At 45.2% G+C, this 20,851-nt stretch overlaps 1 protein-coding gene across 1 annotated transcript in view; it reads left to right on the plus strand.

Moving 5' to 3' along the window:
• Window positions 1–19,900, plus strand: part of LOC121278802 (serine incorporator 1-like) — a 142,890-nt gene extending 122,990 nt beyond the window's left edge. The window contains exons 10-13 of the mRNA XM_041189255.1: window positions 9,481–9,644; window positions 14,442–14,498; window positions 17,390–17,542; window positions 19,887–19,900. Of these exons, the coding sequence (XP_041045189.1) occupies window positions 9,481–9,644; window positions 14,442–14,498; window positions 17,390–17,542; window positions 19,887–19,900 (388 nt within the window). The remainder of the gene's footprint in view (window positions 1–9,480; window positions 9,645–14,441; window positions 14,499–17,389; window positions 17,543–19,886) is intronic.
• Window positions 19,901–20,851: the final 951 nt, after the last annotated feature.

Here is a 20,851-nt window from a genome sequence, read left to right on the forward strand (position 1 = left end):
TATCTGCCTGCTTCTGCCAGGTGATTTTTCCACTACTGCTGCACTTCCACCTTTAGGAAATGTGCAAGGATACAAGAACACACTGGGAAACTGGCCCAGCACTTGTTTTTCTAGATTTCTAGGATCCCTACCTCTACACGGCTGGGAAAATTGTGCCACTTGGCTGACTTCCAGAACTCCACCCCTGCTGTTGTTCATCCACTGTGGAAATCCTCATCCATTTCTTTGCTACCTCTAGACTTGATTATTCCATTGCACTTCTGAACTGGCCTCACATTCTAGCCTTCATAAACTTGTGGTCACCCAAAACTCTGCTGCCTGTGTCTTTACTTGCACCAAGTCCTGTTCACTCATTACCCTAGTGCTCACTGACCTACCCTAACTCTCAGGCAAGCAATGCCTCTATTTTAACATTCTCATCCTTATTTTCAAATTCCTCCATAGCCTCACCGCTCCCTTTCTCTGCAGTCTCCTCCAGCTGTACAATCCCTTCAGGTATCTGTACTGCTGGTGGAAAATCAAACAACTAACGTGAGGAAAAGGCTCCAAAAACATTCCTATCCTCAATGGTGTGGAAGCCCAGCATATCAGTGCAAAAGACAAGGATGAAGCTTTTACAACTATCTCCAATCAGAAGTGCCAAGTGGATGGTCCAGTGGAGGTCCCTACATCATGGATGCTAGTCTTCAGATAATTCGATTCACTCCACGGGATATTAACAAATAGCTGAAGCCATGGGATATGGCAAAGGCTATGGGCCCTGACAATATCCCAGCAGTAGTACAGAAGACGTGCCCCAGAACTAGCTGAGCGCCAAGCCAATCTGTTCCAGTTCAGCTACAACACTGGCATTAATCCACCATTTCCCAGGCATGTCCTGGCAATAAAAAACAGGAGAAATCCAATCCAGCCAATTACCATCAATCAGTCTACCCTCAATCTTCAGAAAAGTGATGGATGGTGTTGTCGACAGTGCTGTCAAGTGGCACTTATTCAACGGCACCCTGCTTACTGATGCTCAGTTTGTGTTCCGCCAGGGCCACTCAGCTCCAAACCTCATTACAACTTTAGTCCAAACATGGACAAAGGAGCTGAACTGCAGAGATGATGTGAGAGTGACTGCCTGACATCAAGGTAGCAATTGACTGAGTGTGGCATCAAGGATCCCGAGTAAATTGAAGTCAATGGAATTGGGGGAAATCTCTCCACTGGGTGGAGTCATACCTATCACAAAGGAAGATGGTTGTGTTTTTTGGAGGCCAATCATCTCTGCCCCAGCACAGTGCTGCAGGAGTTCCTCAGCAGTGTCCTAGGCTCAACAACTTTCAGCTGCTTCATCAATGACCTTCCTCTCCTACCTAAGGTCAGAAGTGGGGATGTCAGCTCATGATTGGCCACTATTTAGTACCATTCATAACTCCTCAGATACAGAAGTAGCCCATGCCCACATGCAGCAAGGCCTGGACAACGTTCAGACTTGGGCAGATAAGTGGCAAATAATATTCATACCAGGCAATGACTATCTCCAACAAGAGAGAATCTAATCATCTTCCCTTGACATTCAACAATATTAACATCCATGACACCATCAATATCCTGGGTGTTACCATTGACCAGAAACTTAACTGGACCAGCCATATAAGTACTGTGACTACAGGAACATGCCAGAATCTGGGAATTCTGCAGTGAGCATCTCATCTCCTAACTCCACAAAGTCCATTCACCATCTACAAAGCACAAAGTCAGGAGCGTGATGGAATATTCTCCACTTGCCTGGATGAGTGCAGCTCCCACAACACTCAAGAAGCTCAACACCATCCAAAACAGATCGGCTGACTTGATTGGCACCCCACCCACCGCCTTAATCATTCACTCTGTCCACAATGGATGCACAGTGACAGCAGTGTGTACCATCTACAATATGCACTGCAGCAACTCCCACAGTGCTCCTTCGCCAGCAGCTACTAAACTCCTGACCTTTACCACCCAGAAGAACAAGGGCAAGAGGTACATTGGAACATCACCACCTGCAAGATCCCCTCCAGGTCAGACACCATCCTGACTTGGAACTATATCACTGTTCCTTCACAGCTGTTGAGTCAAAATCCTGGAACTCCCTTCCTAACAGCACTGTGGGTGTACCTGCACCACATGAACTGCAGTGGTTCAAGAAAGGAGCTCACCAGCACCTTCTCAAGGGCAACTAGGGATGGGCAATAAAAGCTGGCATAGCCAGCGATGCCCACATCCCAAGAATAAATAAAAAACAACTCACCTAATTCTTCCCCCTTGAATATCCACAATTTTAATAGCTCCACCACTCATGGCTGCCTAGGCCCTAATATTTGGAATTCTTTCTGAACGTCTCTGCCTCTCAACATCTCTTTCTTCCATTAAGATGCTTCATAAAACCTACCTCCTTTACAAGCTTTAAGCCACCTGCCCTAATATCTCCTGATGTGGCTTGGGGTCAAATTTTGTTTTCTAGGACAGAATATTACCGTCGCGGGCGGGCTTGGTGTGTGGGCTCGGGAGTGGTCGCAAAGCTGACCGCCGCCTGTGATCGGGCCCCAACATGGATTTCACACTGGCTGGCCAATAAACAGCCAGCCAGCGTGAAACACCTGCTGCAGTTCTCCAGCGCTGCCATGGTGGGAGTGGGAGGAACGTGAGTGCAAAAGTGTGCACGGGGTGCAGACAGCAAAAGCTCCCTGAGGCACAGAGCTCAGGGAGCTGAGGAATTTTTAAAATAAAAAATAAAGAACTTAAAAATGTTAATAACATGTCCTCTCATGTGACTCTGTCAAATAAGCAGGGACATGTTAGAAATTAGTTTGAAAATTTTTTTTTTAATCACTGATCAAATACTCATCTCACACATGGATGAGGTTTCACAAAAAATCCAAAGGCCACTTGACCTTTTCGCCTGCCTGCCAATCGTGAGGTTGGATGGGCAGCGAAAATTTAATTCCATTAGAACATTAATGGCCTTAATAGGCCTGTTAATTGTCGGCGGGCACGCTGCAGACTCCCGCATGCACCCGCCAACTGAAATATCGTGCTAGTGCACGATGACGTCAGGATGCTCGCCCGCTGTCATTGAGCGTCATTTTACGCTCGTTCTGGTCGGATGCATGCCCACCCGTTGAACATAATACTCTGTCCCTAATGTTCCTGAAGAACACTTTGGAATGTTTAATTACATTAAAGGTAGGTTATAAATGCAAGTTATTACAGTTGTTTTTAATGGAGGTGTTAACTTAATATAGGAAAGGAATTTCAGTTATATAATATCTTTCACAGCCTCAGAACATCTCCAAGTACCTCACAGTCAATTAAATGCTTTTGAAGTGTAGAGCCATCACAATTTACTGTTGCTGGCTTAAACTCGAGACACTGCACTTAAATTATAAATATTTGTATTGTTTAAACCTATCCTATCTGAAATTAAGTAAATCCACCACCATGTATGTTGGAATTTCTACCCTGACATCAATTACCCGTCAACCACTTGCAGTAGATCAGGTAGTAAATCTGATGGTTATTAACACTTTTGATAGGACACAATACAAGAAGTGGTAGAATTAACTTTATGTTGCAAGTAGCTGCTCAAAATTTCCCTTTGGCAAGATTACTTTCAAAACATTTGGGCAGAACTTTCCGTGCCCGCTGACACCAGGTGTCATGGCGGGCATGAACGGACAATATGGCAGGAAGGCTAAAAATCAGTTTTATGATGTCATGAAACCAGTTTGCATTCGTCCACACTGTCTGTCAGTGGCGGGCCGTGTTTCCCGCAGCTACACGTTGGGAACTTCATTGTAATACATCTGAATCTCATTATAAGCCCAGCTCTCCGGAATCATACCCCCCCCACCCCACCCCACGCTGGACCATCCGAGTACATTGGCATAATTGCATAATTTCACAAGAGCATTTATAAGGTGCACAACTGGCAAGCTAGGAGAGTGGTGCGTAACTTAGCATAGGTGTACTAAGAACTTCACTTGGTTAAGTCTGAAGGTCCCATAATGCATCCCAAAGAGTGCTGGCCACAGTTGGTTGGCCAGAGTTTAATGTGCTCCACCTCTGCACCACTCCACCTGATCAATTGGCAGCAGCTGGACTACATGCTGTGCTCTGAGCTTAGATGTAGGCATTCTCCTAACCTGCATTGCAAGGCTGTACTGTTAGTTTGAACCATGGGGGAGACTGGTCCAATCCTGAATGATGACTTTGCAAGGGGCTGTGAGTGCCTCTGCCAGTGACTGACTCATGGCCGGCTTTTGCAAGGAGGTTGTACAATGTGCCCAGTCGTCCAACTGTTCTGCAGTCCATTAAAATGCTCATTAGTTTGCAGTCTGTTCCCTAGGGGTGAAAAGCTCTGGAGCTTTTGGTGACACTTTCATGCTTGCTTGAGGGGGTAGATAAGCTAGAGGCCCGAATCCAAGCATGTCAATGTGGCTGCACCTGAACTGTCTCAGCTGCAGAGGAATGGTCACTTTATACAAGGTATCTCTAAAGCATGGCTGCTTCACTGCCCCCACCACCACATGCTTGTGCACTACCACCAACCGCAGTGCGGCCCTTGCTCCCCCCCCCTCGCCCTCCTCACCCCCCACCCCCCCAACTCACCTCAACCACAGTGCAGCAATTGCCCTGGCACCACACTATCAGCCAGCAGGAAAATGCTACTTTCTTATGCCATCACCTGAATGCGCAGCCCCTCAACCTTGAGGTCCAATAGGCAACCCTCACGAACGCTGCACAACGTTACTGTGCACTCACCTCCAAGTTACCTTCCTATCTAACCTTGCCATTATGCCTTGGTGCTCCCCGGACATCCACAGTGGAGGTAGAAGCAGCCTGCTGACTGCTACACCCTGTCTATGATGACCTTGGCGGATGCCCTATGAGGGCCGAGGCCTGGAGGGCCCTCACCTGCTTTAGGGATCCTGCTGTGTAGCAGTGGCACCCTCGTCGGCCTGTGGAGCTGGATTTGCTGTGTCACAGGAATAGGGGGTTCAGATGAGCCGGACATTCCCGGAGTCACTTGGTTGGTGGCCCTGGGGTGTGCACCTGCTGATCCCCCTCCCTATGGGTACCTGAGGGCATCTGGCTGACTCCTTGAGGAGAAGGGGAAGCTGGAGCGAAATCGAGCTGCCCTGATCCCTCTCTCATGTTGACACTGTTGGAGGTCAACTCTGGTGTCAGTGATGGAGATCAGCCTGTGCAGCAGTGAAGGAGTGATGCCCTGGATCAAGTTCTCCATGGCGGCTGCCACCCTACCAGTCTTGACCTCAGTGCATTGGCATGCTGGCGCTATCACTTCAGACTGAAGATGGATGGACTCCTCCATCGTGCCTTGTAATCTGAGGGGTGCAGCGGACATCCCTTCCTGATGTTCCTGAGCTTGCCTTTGCAGATCCAGCAACTGAGTTATGACTGAGTCCAGAGGCTCGTCACCTGACTCGGACTCAGCAGACCTCTGGCTTCCATAAGCCCTTCTAGTGCCGGGGACCTGGGAAGTTCCTGCCTCCTCCTGCTGTGGATCAGACGGTGCGATGTGCTCACCAGATTGTGACCCTGAGGCTACTATGAAGCTTGGTCCCACTGAGATGTGTCTATGTGCTGGTGGAGGGTGTGAGTGAGTGCTGTGACAGGTCTTCAATGAGGGTTTCAGCCAATTCCTCTTCTGAGGTGTCTTTAGGGCTTGAGTTGAGGACCTGGGCTGTGGACTTCTTCGGCTGTTTCCCAGATGTGCCTGCGAAAGTAAGGAGAGATAATTAGTGCATGGCAGTGGCCTGTGAAAGAGGACACATCACTCACAGCATGGTTGTTTGATGGATGTTGCACCACTGGATCCTCACTTGGTTGAGCACTCACCATCAGCATAGGAACAGTCCAGATCCTCGCCGGCCAGTAATTAGAGATGACTCCAATTTAAAAGGCTGTGAAGACCTTGATGGTGGAAATTCCTCCACCAGTCTATGACCTCTCCCTTTTGTTGTGTGCCAGCTTGTCCTGCATGAATACAGATGGAGAGATGTAAGCAGGATGCCTGCCAGGCCAGATGATAAGTATGCCTGGCATGTGTGGGTGGTGAGCAGTGCCATGGATGGGACGAGGACAAATGAAAGTGTGTGTGAGAGACTGAATGGTGATATCCCTTGAACTGGCAGTGAGTGAGATCCCTGTAGCTGTGTTTATAAGTTGAGAGTGATTTGAAGGGTGTGGGTGAGCGCTGTCAGAATGGAGGAGATTGTTCATCCTTTTGCGGCACTGGTTGGCTGCCCTCTTTTGCAGGGCACTGGCGTTGCTCACTGCTGCCACTGCCTCCCATGATGGATTTGCCACCTTGCTTGCTGTCCTTCATCTAGAGTGGGTGTAGAAGACTTGACAGCAGGCCTCCACGGCGTCCAAAAGGCTTTCCAGAGATGCATCCCTGAATCGAGGTCTGCAGTCTTCTTGCCTCTTGGGGACATGTCTTCTTTGTGGCAGTCCTGGGCTGGAAGTACTGAGAGGTGTGTGTGTGTAGCTGCACCTTAAATATGGCGTCTGGCATGAGGAAGCGGTGAGGTGACAGTGTGGGCGGGTGAATTGGGATCCGCCCACCAGTGAATTGGCGCGTTTCCTGGGAATGCATAATTATCTAGGCAGGATTGGGACGATACAGCATGAAAAGCCACCATTGCGGCCGTAGAATGAAACATTCTTTTTTCCGCCCGTTACCGCACTTCATGCAAATCTGGGACGATTCCACTCTTTGTGTCCAAAGCATTCCTCAAGGAAAAGCTCTTCTGGCCACATTTTACTTTCCAATGTTCTGCTTTTTCCCATTTATATCATTCAAAGAAAGGGCAGAGGTGTATCTGCAATGAGAGAACAGGGAGGTAAGTCATGCACTACCGTTCTTAGATCAGTGCTGGCCAGAAGCCATAAAAATCAGCCCTATAGCAAAAAAGTAACATGTAGAGCCGGCGGGTTAATTTTCAACTTCACCACCCATGTAATAACCTTGTAGAGTGCATCAGCCACCCATAGAATGAAAATCAGGCAAGTTAAGGACAACCAATCCATTCCCATGCAGCTAAGTTGCAGAATACAACCTCCCCCCGGCAGAGTCTAATGAGAGACGATTCAGTTATTTGCTGTTGTAAGTTATTTGTTTCAGGCATTAATATTGATATAAGAGCTTTAATGCAATAAATTGATGCATGTCCCTTAAATCTGAACAAAGAACGTCAGTACCGATGATACTTGTGGTAAAATGTTAGACAATAGGGTTAGACAGAAAATTTGCTCTTCAGAGCTTTGAGCTGTTATCTGAATTGTCTCCACTATACTCAGTAGTTTCTGCCATATTTGTGGTCATTTGACACATGATTATTAAAATTATATTGATATAAATTCATTCAAAATGTACAAAGGAGACAAATGATATCATACCGTGGGTGGAATATCCCAGTCCCGTTGGTGTCGGGCGGCATGGCGGGTAGGGTAGGAACAATATGGCGAGAAGGCCAAAAATCAGTTTCACGCTGTTGTGAAACCAATTTGCGACTGTCTGCTCCACCCATCAATGGCGGGCCATGTTCGCAGCTGCCGCACACCAGGAACCAAATTTCAACACTTTAACATCTCATTATAAGCCCTGCTCACCAGAATCATCCTCCATGTCAAATTCACCACCCACATCAGCAGACTTCAGTACGGCGTGCTTCATGACTGCCTTTAAAAGGCACGCACCTGGAGACCTGAACCTCGAGGGGAACTCGGAAGTGAGTGCACACAAACTTTTGCAGCGCTCACAAGTTTCACCCATAGGACATCAAGGAAGAGGCGCCACCCATTCAGAGGGGGGCACAGGCAAGTCGCTTTTTCCAGGTTGGGTTCAGTGCGGCCCTGGGGAAAGGGCTCCAGTGCAGGTAAGGATGGGGGTGGATGGTGGGTGCAAGGCAGCGCAGACTGAAGGAAGTACAGAAGCACATACCAGGGGAAGGGGGTTGGTGGGGGATGAGGGAAGCAGCCACGCATTTGGAAAAGCTTGTCAAAAGTGAGCATTCTCCCGCAGCTAAGTCCGTTCAGCAGCAGCTCCATTGACATGCTTGGAGTCAGGCCTCTGAAGCTTTTCTGCTCAGCAGAGCCTGGCAGTGCGGGTTAGCAAAATGCCTACGCTTGAGCTGAGAATACAGCATGCAGTTCAATGACCGAAGCTGCCATCAATCGGTAAGTGGAGTGGGGCAGAAGTGGGAGAGGTTTTGGACAGCCATGAAGTGCACTACACACTCACCATCCAAGTGGTGGCTGGCACTCTTATGCTTAAGGTTGGATGGGCAGCATTAATAATTACAGTAATTACTTCCTTAATGGCCTCAATAGACCGTTTACATATTGGCGGGCACGCAGCCAACTCCGGCGTGTGCCCACAGAATGAAACATTGTGAGACAGTGTAATGACACCAGGACGGACGCCCGACATCATCACGCATCGATGTGTTGGGCTCGCCCCCGCATGCTGACTGAAAACCCTGCACCTGGTGACTTAGCAGTGTGCTTCATGGCCTACAGGGAGCAGGGAAGAAGAAGGAGTGCAGAGGAGGTGCCTGGATCGGCAAAGGGAGGGGCATCACCCTCAAGATGAAGGGATGGCAGGTCATGCTGTGCATGCAGCTGAAGATTCACAGAAAGCCGTCCCTCCGTAGGTGCTTCGATAGACACAGGGTCTATAGATGGCACTTGTCATTCCTGCAGATGACTGATATGACCAGTACCACTGAAGATTGTGTATGTCTAGGGAACTGGTTGGTCACATATGCCACCTGCTGCAGGATGTGATGCCACAGGGACATGGAGGGCATCTGCTGCCTGTAGCCATGAAAGTGAATGCCGCACTCAATTTTCTATGCCAGTGGCTTCTCCCAGGGCTCCACAGGTGGTCTGTGCAGGATCTCACAAGCCTCCACGCAGGAGTGTATTCAGGAGGTCATGGAAGTCATCTTCATGAACGCACAGAACGTTGTGCATTTTGACAGGGATCAGGAAAGTCAGGAAGCAAGAGCGCTGGGATTTGTGCAGATCGCAGGTTTTCCACAGGTTGAGTGCCATCAACTCACTCACCTGGCACTTGGATCTCTGTGGCAACAAGCAGTCAACTACGTCACTGCAAGGGCCTCTACTCGTCAACTGTTCAGCTGGTGTGCAACCACCACAAACGCATCCTGCAGGTCTGCAAGGGAGCGTCCATGACTCCTACATCTTCAGCAGCTCTCAGATCCTTGTCCCCAAGGAGCCAATCCTGCAGCCTCTTTAGACCCTGGAGGATGTCAATGGCTACCCACAGAAGATATGGCTGATGACTCCTATGCGGTGGCCTCAGACTGCAGCAGAATGACAGTATAATGAGGCTCATGCTGCGACCTGGACTTTGGTGGAGCAAACAATAGGCATTTTGAAATTGAGGTTCTGGTCCCTCAATAGGTCCAGAAGAGCACTAAAATACAATCCACTAAGGGTCTTGTGCATCATCGTAGCTTACTGCGTGTTGCACAACCTGGTGCTACAACCAGGAGAGGACCTGGCTGATGAGGAAATGAAAGAGTTGCAGGTCTCCTCCAATGAGGAGGAGGTCATAGGGGCTGATGGTGATGAGGTCCTCGAAGGGGAGGATGCCAGCGATGAGGCCATCGCACTGGCCAGATGAGGCAGGCGCACTCAAGAGGCCCTCATACCTGCAATATTCATAGAGAATGATGACAAGATACAATGTGGACATTCCTGACATCCTTACATTGTAGCTGTGAACGTTTGACTCCTGTGTGGCTGATGGCAGCGCACATCACCTCACTGCTGAGGCTCATGTCATGGAGACATAGTGTAGGCCCTAATAGTCGCAAGAACTCAGGAGGACGATGACAACATGCAGTGAGGACACTCCATAGATCTTCACACAGCCTCTGTGGATGTCCGGCCCCATGTCTTGCTGAGAACAGCTCACTTGCACTCTGTGATCATGATCATATCATAGAGATGCAGCTGTGAAATTTTAAATGCATCTGATCCTTTGTCAGTCTTCAGCACCTGAGGCCTTCAGGAGCACAGCATCACAGGTCACAGATGCTGAAGAGATGGAAGGGCCAGCCCCACCTCAAAGATGCTGAGAACACACAGAGAGGATGATGGAACTCTGTGACACCTGCCCACGACATTCTAGCAACAATGACAAGCACCATCGAGGTACAGGCATCAGTAATGTGTCCAGTGAGTGTGAAGCCAGACCATCACTGTGGCCTGAAGGTTACACACTGCACAGGGAAGAGGCCCTGGACTGAGACACCTGCCTTTATCTTGTGCAGGAACCCCAAGGTTTCACATCTGAGTGATACGAACACTGCTCATCATAACAATGAGCCAAAGACAAGGAGACGTTCTTCAGAGTTTATTTACAATAGTGAACATTATGTACAAGTGATTAACATCCATGCCCAGGCTGTGCAATTACATCTTCTTAACCTTCCTAACCCTGCCGTTATTTCTTGGTACTCCCCCTGACATCCACAGCGGAGATGGAGGCAGCCAGCTGATTGCTACACCCTGGTCTGTGATGACCTTGGCAGGCGTTCTCTGGAGGACTGAGAGCTGGAGGGCCCTGGCATGCTTTGGGTGTCCTGCTGAGGGGCCACTACATCCTCCTCGGCCTGTTGAGCTGAAGCTGCGAGGCACACAGAAAGTGGGCATTTGGATCAGTCGGACATTCCCGGAGTCACCTGGGTGGATGGCCCTGGGGTGTTGAGCTGCCAGTTCTTGTTATGGCATGGTTGACGGCAAATGCTGAGCTGCCCAAATCCCAAAGGGAAGCTTGAAATAGCAGCCAAAATGGTTTTTGCAATCTATATGTTATGAGGAGATGTTCTGAAATCTGGAAATGATGCCCCCAACTACTTGTACTGATTTTATAGTGGAGTAAATGTTTATTACAGAAAAAGAAAAAAAAAACACAATTGCACTGGCTTCACACAGTAAACAGTACTTTAAAAACAGTTCCAAAAGATCTTAACTCAACTACCCTCAGACCTAACCTTCCCCTTTTCTGTTCAGCAACTATCCTTATAGATTTTAAAATCTATTGAATTCCAGTAATTTTTACCACACAGTGCCTTTTTTCTTGAGGTGTCCTCTGAGGCTGACATTAACTGATCCTCCAGGTCTGGCCTTGTTCACACTGTCTTCTGGAAGCTCTGACCAGCTATCCTGCTGTCTTAATGGAGATCTAAACAGCTACCCCACATAGGCTTCAGTATTTCCTTAAATGGAGAGGGTGCAAGGAGATTCACCAGGATATTGCCTGGGCTGGAACATTTCAGCAAGAAGAGAGACTGGATAGGCTAGGGTTGTTTTCCTTAGAGCAGAGAAGGCTAAGGGGGGACCTGATAGAGGTATACAAAATTATGAGGGGCATAGATAGAGTAGATAGGAAGAAACTTTTCACCTTAGCAGAGGTGTAAATAACCAGGGGGCATACTTTTAAGGTAAGGGGCAGGATGTTTGGAGGGGATTTGAGGAAATTTATTTTTCACCCAGAGGGTAGTTGGAATCTGGAACACTCTTCCTGAGTGGGTGGTAGAGGCAGGAACCCTCACAACGTTTAATAAGTATTTAAATGAGCACTTGAAATGCCCTAGCATACAGGACTGTGGGCCAAGTGCTGGAAAATAGGATTAGAATAGATAGGTGCTTGATGGCTGGCATGGTCATGATGGGCCAAAGGCCTGTATCTGTGCTGTATAACTCTAACTCTAGGAGCAGAATTTTGCCCTTGATGGGGCCCCACCGGCTCAGTGGTGGGCGGGCAGCCGATCGCCGCTGCCAAAACGGGCCCTACCGCCATTTTGAGTGGGTGGGCCACCCGACAGGAAGCGCTATGCGCTTCCTATGCCGGGGTGGGGGGGAGGGATTCCCCAACTGTCAAAGTGCACTCTTTTGCTCATGCGTATGAAAGAGCGCACAGCTCCGAGACTAAGTGCTGTCTCAGGGAGAGCACTGAAAGGTTTATAAACTTCAAAAATAGAAAAATTAAAAAATTATTAACACGTCCCCCTCATGTGACAATGTCACATGAGATGGGACATGTTAATAAATATCACATAAAGTTTATTAAAGTTTTTTAAAACAGACATGAAACCTCATCCCGCCAGTGGATGAGGTTTCATGTTTTTTCAGAAGCCCGCTGGGGCTCCTGGCCTGCCCACCAGCCTTAAGGTTGGATGGGCAGGGCCTTTAATTGGCTTAATTATCCTGTCAATGGCCTCAATTGGCCATTGACAGGTCGGCGGACGGACAGCTGATTTCGCTTTCCGTCTGCTTTCCTCAATATTTAAACGGAGCAGGATGACGTTGGGGGTTCCTCCCGAATTCATCCCTCGTCATTTTTGTGTCGGCGAGTGGGCCCTGCCCCCAACTCGCTGACGGAAAAATTCTGGCCTGTGAATCTAAATGCGTTCCTTCCCTTTGATCTTTCCATTGTCTGAACCAGTCTCTTCAGAAATGATTTCTTCCTAGAATTGATTCAGCTCATTTCTTTACTGTAGTTCTTGGGCTTTAAACAAAATAACGTTACCCGATCTTTACCTTACTTACTTTTACAACCTGCATATATCCCCCTTTGAACTCTAACAACTCATTCAAAACGACTCCTGTTATTGTTTTATGTAAAACTCTGATTGAAGTTCCTCTTGGTTCACTAACATCAAACCCACTGTTGGCTTTAGACTCTTGCAGTCACTTTGTCTCTTACTCCAGTTACCATACTTACAACCCCCAACAGCCTGTCCCCCAGCGCATAAGAAATATGACAGTGATATTAACAAAATAAAAATGCAATTTCTTGTTTTCTCGACACCTCCCCTAAAAGAGATGTCATAATTCAAAAAGACAGTTTCATTTTCTCAACCTCTTTCCTATTAATTATTACTTATCTCTATACACTATACTATTACATTATAAGATGCATGCATTAACATGACAATATACCCTAGGTTTCAGTAAAAATAGAGCCTATTTCAGCCCTTTTCTTTCCAGGTTTCACCTGTCCAATCTCCCTCATACCTTAAACCCATGACAATACATCTGCGGTTAGGTTTTCTCATCCAGCCACATGTATAATGTGAAAGTTAAATGGTTGCAATAATAGCATCCATCTAAACAGTCTAGCGCTCTGGTCTTGAAACTTTTCCAAAAATCATAATGGATTATGGTCAGTGTAAATAACTGTTTCTGATGAATTGTTGGCAGCATAAATTTCAAAATGTTGCAATGCTAGTACCAAACTCAGTATTTCCTTCTTAACTGTGGAGTATTTCTGTTAATGAATATTTAACTTCTTTGAAAAATATCCCACAGGCTTTTCAATACCTGAGTCATCTTCCTGCAACAATACCCACATTGCTTGCATCAATAGCCAATTTAAACTGCTTAGCATAATTCGGTGATGCTAAAACTGGCGCTGTCGAAAACACAATTTTCAGATTTTTGGGTGCATTTTGACACTGATGTTCAGTTGAACTTCTAGTTCTTTTATAAGAGTTCAGTTAATGGAGCAACCTCAGTGCTAAAATTTGGCACAAACTTCTTGTAAAAACCACTCATGCCCAGGAATCATAAAACTTCCCTTTTTGTTGAAGGCACTGGGAACTTGTCAATCGCCTTTATTTTTACATCCCGTGGGGTCATCTGACCATGTCCAACAGTATGGCCTAACCATGTGACCTGTGCTTTCACAAATTCACCCTTATCCAAGTTCACCACCCAATTAGCTTATTGTAGACAATCAAATAGTTCTTCCAGATGCTGTAGGCGCTCTTCCCATGTTTGACCGAATACCACCAAATCATCAATGTACACAGCACAGTGACTCAGCCCAGTCATAACCTTATTCATTAGTCTCAGTCTAATAATAACCTTATTCGTTAGTCTCTGGAAGGTTGCTGGTACATTTTTCATACCAAACAGCAAAACTTTGAACTGATAAAGCCCATCTGGTATTACAAAAGCTGAAACCTGTTTTGTCTTTTCCAATAGAAGTACTTGCCAATATCCTTTCAGCAAGTCAGTCTTTGTAATGAACTTTGATTGTCCCACTTTCTCAATGCAGTCTTCCAAACGTGGAAAAGGGTATGAATCCACTTTTGTCACTGCATTCACTTTTCGATAATCCACATATAGTCTTTTGTGTTCCATCTGGCTTTGGTACCATCACAATAGGTGAACTCCAATTGCTACAACTCAACTCAGTAATGTCATCCTTGAGCATAAATTCAATTTCTGTTTTCACTTGCGATAATTTTACTGGATTCAACCTATAAGGATGTTTCTTGATTGGAACAGAATTTGCCACATCTACATCATGTAGAGCTGCCTTTGTTTTTCCCAATTTATCCCCACAGATAAGTTCTATGTGACTGCAATAGTTCTCTCAAGTCACTTTGATCCTTATCTAGAAGGTAACTCAATATTTCATTGAAATTTTTAAGCACTTCCTCATCGTCCAGTTGAATTCGAGGAAAATCAATTTCAAAATCTTCCATCCGTACTTCCTTGCCCTGATTCATCACTCTTAATACTTTTTCCTTTTGGTTATCCTCCCTATCAAAGTACTTTTTGAGCATATTTATATGACATACCCTTTGGGTTTTTCTTCTATCCGGAGGTCTTACCAAATAATTCACTTTGCTTAATCTCTTTTCAATTTGATAAGGCCCACTAAACCTGACTTTTAATGGTTTACCTGATACTGGCAACAAAACTAACACTTCTTCCCCAGCTACAAAGCTACAAGTCTTTGCCTTCCCATCTGCTTCTGTCTTCATTACCTGTTGTGATATTTTTAAATGCTCTTTAGCAAATTCACATAGCTAATTCTCCTGAACTTTGATACATAGTCCAAGAGTGTGGTTTCTGAATTCTTACTCACAAACTTCTCCTGAATTAGTTTAAGTGGTCCTCTCACTTCATGACCATATACTAATTCAAAAGGACTTAGGTGCATCTCTAATAGTGAATAATAAAAATGGAATTCCCCTATCCCATTCTTGTGGGTAATCCTGACTATATGCCCTCATCATAGTCTTTAGAGTTTGATGCCATCTCCCTCATACCCTTGTGATTTAGGATAATAAGCTGACAATTTAAATTGCTTTATCCTATGGCTGTTCATGACTTCCCTAAACAACTGTGACATAAAATTTGAACCCTGAACCGATTGTATTTCTTTTGGCAAACCATGTCTGGTAAAGAATTTGGTCAATTGTTCTACAATCCTTTTTGCTGTGATATTTCTCAATGGTATCACTTCCGGGAATCTAGTGGATACATTCATAATTGTCAGCAAGTACTGATTTCCACTTTTTGTCTTAGGGAGGGGTCCCACACAATCAATTAGGACCTTAGTAAAAGGTTCCTCAAATGCTGGAATAGGAATTAAATTACTGCTTGAGTTTTCCTATCACCTGACATGTGTGACATGTTCGACAGAACCTGACTATATCTTTATGCAGTCCAGGCCAATAAAACTCTTTCCGTATTTTAGCTTGGGTTTTCTTTATTCCTAAGTGCCCCCAACTGGAACTTCATGAGCAATTCTCAGAATTTCCATCCTGTATTCAGATGGTATTACTACCTGATGTATTTCTGCCCAATTATCATCTGCCAGAATATGAGAAGGCCACCACTTCCTCATTACTATATTATCCTTAAGGTAGTAATGTTCTGGAATACACTTCACCTTTGTTTCTGAGTAAGCTGTTTGGTATAACTGCTTTATTTTTAGATCTTTTTGCTGTAACTCTATCAATTTCCTTGAGCTAAAGACTTCAGCTTCATTTTCCTCCATTCTCTCTTCCTGAACAATCTTCTCAAAGATAGTATCAGCTAATTGTACTTCAGGCTCTTTGCCCTGACTTCTAGACCTCCTGTCTCAACTTATGAGTCTGGTGATCATGTTACCACACAGTCTGGAAACATGTTCTTCCTGCAAGACTTCTGTGGATTGCTTTTTCACAGGCTGTTCAACTACAGTAGGCAACCCCTAAGATTAATTGAACCCCTGAAATAGGCAATTTCTCCACCACTCCTATAATCACTTCACCTGTTTTCAAGCTACTTTTTAAATTCACTTTACACAGTGGAATACTTTTTGTTTCTCCCTGAATTCCACTTATTAAAACCTTTTCCTGTAAAAATCCTTCTGGACAACAAATATCACTCCCATAACATTAAGGATTGACAAGCTCCTTTATCTCTTAAAATTTGTATATCTTTGCCAACCCCACCTTGTACACATGAAAAGATTTTTCTCTCACAGATGAAATCTTTAAACATGTCTGCAACCTACCTTTCAGCATTCCTTTGAATAGGCTGTGAACCCTTATTCACCTTCGGCTAATATTTGTGCTTGCTTTTCTTTTTGTACAAATCCTACTAGTTTGTATTGCTCTAAAGCTTCTGACTTTACAGCACCTTTCGTAGTTCATTATAATCTACAAGATTTCCCATGTAACCTGCAGCACATTGACTTTGTATGGCCAATCATGTTACAATGAAAACATTTAAGCTTTCTTACATCCCTTCCACACTCAGTACCTTCCTTCTTAGCCTGAGGTGAAATCTTGTTAGAATCTCTAGCTGATCCTCCTCTTCCTTTACTACCTACTTTCCTCTCACCTCCTCAATTTCTATCCCTCTCAGATTTAAAATGGTGTGGAAAAAAGGTTTTGATTTATGGACCAGCTCATATGCTATCTTTGCTGCCTGCCTAGCAGTTTTAAGCCTTTGTTCCTCCACATGGGTTCTTACTACTGATGGAAGTGAATCTTTAAATAGGGCAGAATTTTGCCCTTGGTGGATGGGCTCGGCAGCGGCAGTCAGGAAGTCGACCGCCGCCCATGATTGGCACCGCAACGCGACTTCATGCTGCGGGTCAATTAAGGCCTGTCCAGCTTGAAATTCGAGCGGCAAAGCTGAGCACTGCCTATGCGGGAAGGGATGGGGAAAGCGAGCCGGCTGAGTGCGAACTTCGCGCATACGTGGAACTGCCTCAGGGAGTTGAAGAGATATATAAAAAAGTAATAAAGAAAATAAGAATGTAATAAAACATGCCCCCTTATGTGACTCTGTCACATGAGCAGGGACATGTTATTAATGAAAAATTAAAGTTTTTATTTTATTTTTATTTGGTTTTGGAAACCTCACCCTGCCCATGGATGAGGTTTCCAAAAGAATGCAAAGGCCACTTGGCCTTTATGCCAGCCCGCCAACCGTTAGGTTGGACGGGCAGTGAAAAAATTACATTAATTGATAACTCAATAGCCTTAACAGACCTTTTAATTGTTGGCAGGCATACTGCCAGCTCTGGCACGTGCCCGCCAACCAAAACAATCACGCAACTGCGCTTTGATGTCGGCATGTTCGGCCGACGTCAACATGCTTCATTTCATGTTCCAGCAGATCGGGGGTGCACCCGCCGCCGAGCAAAAATTTCTGCCCATAGGTACTCAAAATAGCTGCCTGTACGGCATCACATTCCCCAGATATTCCTTCTGAGAGTGATGCTCATGAGTGAGACCTCATTAGCTCTACCTAGAGACCTATTCTGTAATAGCAACACCCAAATTTCTTTTGGCCATTTCATCTGTTTAGCTATCTTCTCAAATGAGATAAAGAATGCTCTGATATCTCTTTTTTCAAACTTTGGATTTTTCAAACACAGGATTCTGATCAGGTAGTAAGTCCTTCCTCACCTTCTGGTGTCTCTTTTTTAACTGCCAGCTTTTAAAGATGGAATTCTCTGTCTCTTTTTCTCTTCCCTAACCTCACCTTTTCTAATTCCCTTTCCTGTCTCCTTTCTTCTTGTTCTTTTGCCTTTTCTCTCTCCTGCCTTTCTGCCTGTGCCCTTTGAAATACTCATTCCCTTTCCTTTTCCTCCAATTCAATCTTTTTCATTTGCAACTGAATTTGAGCTCATTCCAGTGACCCACCCCTTGGAGAACTCTCGGGTATTCTTTCCAATTTCAAATGCTGTACTATACTTTCAATTATGTCTGATTTCCTTACCCCTGCTAATTGTAACTTATTTGACAATTCTATTAACTTAACTTTAGTTACCTTTTGTAAACTATCCAAGGTTATGTCTTCTACTCTCAGACAAGTCTTAGCAATTGCAAAAACCATTTTGCAGTCTCCCACTTTAAAATTACACAATACCACTACTGGTTCAGTATGCTCCTCACCCTCATTGTCTTTAAATTCACCAATTCCAAACCAATCAGGGAATTATTCTTTTAATATCCTGGACAAACCCCCAATTTTGTTATGGCACAGCTGATGGTAAATGCTGAGCTGCCCAAATCCCAAAGGGAAGATTGAAGTAGCTGCCAAAACAGTTTTTGCAATTTGTATGGTATGAGTAAAGGTTCTGAAATCTGGAAATGATTTCACTTGTGATGATTTTATAGTAGGGTAAACATTTATTTTAAAAAAGCAAAAGGGAAAACACACACACTTAAACACAAGAATGGCTTCACACAGTAAATAATACTTTATAAACAGTTCCAGAAGATCTTAATTAATTAACTACCCTCAGAGCTAAGATAAAAGCAAAAAACTGCAGATGCTGGAAATCTGAAACAAAAACAAAAATACCTGGAAAAACTCAGCAGGTCTGACAGCATCTGCAGAGAGGAACACAGTTAATGTTTCGAGTCCGTATGACTTCACCAGAACTAAGGAAAAAATAGAAAAGAGGTGAAATATAACCTGGTTTAAGGGGGGGGAGGTGGGACAGGTAGAGCTGGATAGAGGGCCAGTGATAGGTGGAGATTGCCAAAAGATGTCATAGACAAAAGGACAAAGAGGTGTTGACGGTGGTGATATTAGCTAAGAAATGTGCTAATGGTGACAATAAGGGTAGAAAGCAGGATGAGCAAGGTACAGATAGACCTAGTGGAGGTGGGGTGGGGGGAAGGGATCGAAATAGGCTAAAAGGTAGAGATAAAACAATGTTAAATTTAGATCATGAACTCTCTTCTCCATCCCCACCCATTTTCCGACCCCCCTTTTCCAATAATCTATATATATTTTTCTTTTCCCACCTATTTCCATTATTTTTAAATGTATTTCCATCCATTGTTTTATCTCTACCTTTTAGCCTATTTCGATCCCTTCCCCCAACCCTATCCCAACTAGGCCCATCTGTACCTTGCTCGTCCTGCTTCCTATCCTTAATGTCACTATTAGCACGTTTCTTAGTTAATATCACCACCGTCAACACCTCTTTGTCCTTTTGTCTATAACATCTTTTGGCAATCTCCACCTATCACTGGCCCTCTATCCAGCTCTACCTGTCCCACCCACCCCCCTTAAACCAGCTTATATTTCACCTCTTTTCTAATTTTCCTTAGTTCTGGCGAAGAGTCATATGGACTCGAAACGTTAACCGTGCTCCTCTCCGCAGATGCTGTCAGACCTGCTGAGTTTTTCCAAATATTTTTGTTTTTGTTCCTTCAGAGCTAACCTTTCCCTTTCTGTTCAGCAACTATCCTTATATATTTTAAAATCTCTGGAATTCTAGTAATTTTTACCACACAGTGCCTTTTTCCTTGGAGTGTTCCCTGAGGCTGACAGTAACTGGTTCTCTAGGTCTGGCCTTGTTCACACTGTCTTCTGGGAGTTCTGACCAGCTATCCTGCTGTCTTAACAGATCTAAACAGCTACCCGACATAGGCTTTAGTATTTCTTTAAATGCATTCCTTCCCTTTGATCTCTCTATTGTCTCAACCAGACTCTTCATAAATGCTTTCTTCCCAGAATTGATTAAACTCGTTTCTTTACTCTAGCTCTTAGGCTGTGAAAGAAAACTTACCCTATCATTACCTTACTTACTTACACCTTTTACAACCTGCATATATTCCCTTTTGAATTAAAGCAACTCAGCTCAAAACTACTCCTGTTATTGCTTCATGTAAAATTCTGATTGAAGTTCCTCTTGGTTCATTAACATATCAAAACCACTTCGTACTGTTGGTCTTAGGTTCTTGCAGTCACTCTGCCTCTTACTCCAGTTACCATACTTACAACCCATGTCTTCCAGACATAAGAAATATAACAATGATATTACCAAAAGAAAAATATTACAATTTCTTGTTTTCTTGACAGTCCTCCTCCCTATGAGTGCCCAATGGCCCCTGGCTGAATCCTTGAGGAGACGGGGAAGCTCGAGAAAGATCAAGTTGCCCCTCACTCCTCTCATGTTGACACATTGATGGCCAATTATGGCATCAGCCTGCGCAGCAGTACAGCACCAATGTCCTGGACCAAGGTTTCCATGGTGGCTGCCATCCTGCCAGTGTTGACCTCAATGCGTTGGCATGCTGGCGCTATCACCTCGGACTGAAGGCGAACGGACTCCTCCATCGTCCCTTGCAACCTGAGGAGTGCACCCGCACCAGACATCCCTTCCTGATGTTTCCGTGATTGTCTTTGCAGCTCCACCAACTGATTGAGGACTGAGTCATCATCTGACTCAGACTCAGCAGATTCATTGCCTCCAGCAGTCGTCCGAGTGCTGGCGACCTTGAATGCTCCTGCCTCTACCTGCTGTGGAACAGGTTGTGAGCTGTGCTTACCAGATTGTGATCCCAAGGCTGCTCTACATCTAGGTCCCACCAAGGCGTATGTTGCTGCACTAGTGGAGCGTGTGGATGAGTGCAGTGACAGGTCCTCGATGGTTCTGCCCCCAGGGTCCTCATCCGAGGTGCTCTCAGTGTTGGGGCCGGAGTCAGGGTTGCCTGAGGGCGATGTG

This window comes from Carcharodon carcharias, chromosome 6 (assembly GCF_017639515.1).
Source record: "Carcharodon carcharias isolate sCarCar2 chromosome 6, sCarCar2.pri, whole genome shotgun sequence".
Lineage (NCBI taxonomy): Eukaryota > Metazoa > Chordata > Chondrichthyes > Lamniformes > Lamnidae > Carcharodon > Carcharodon carcharias.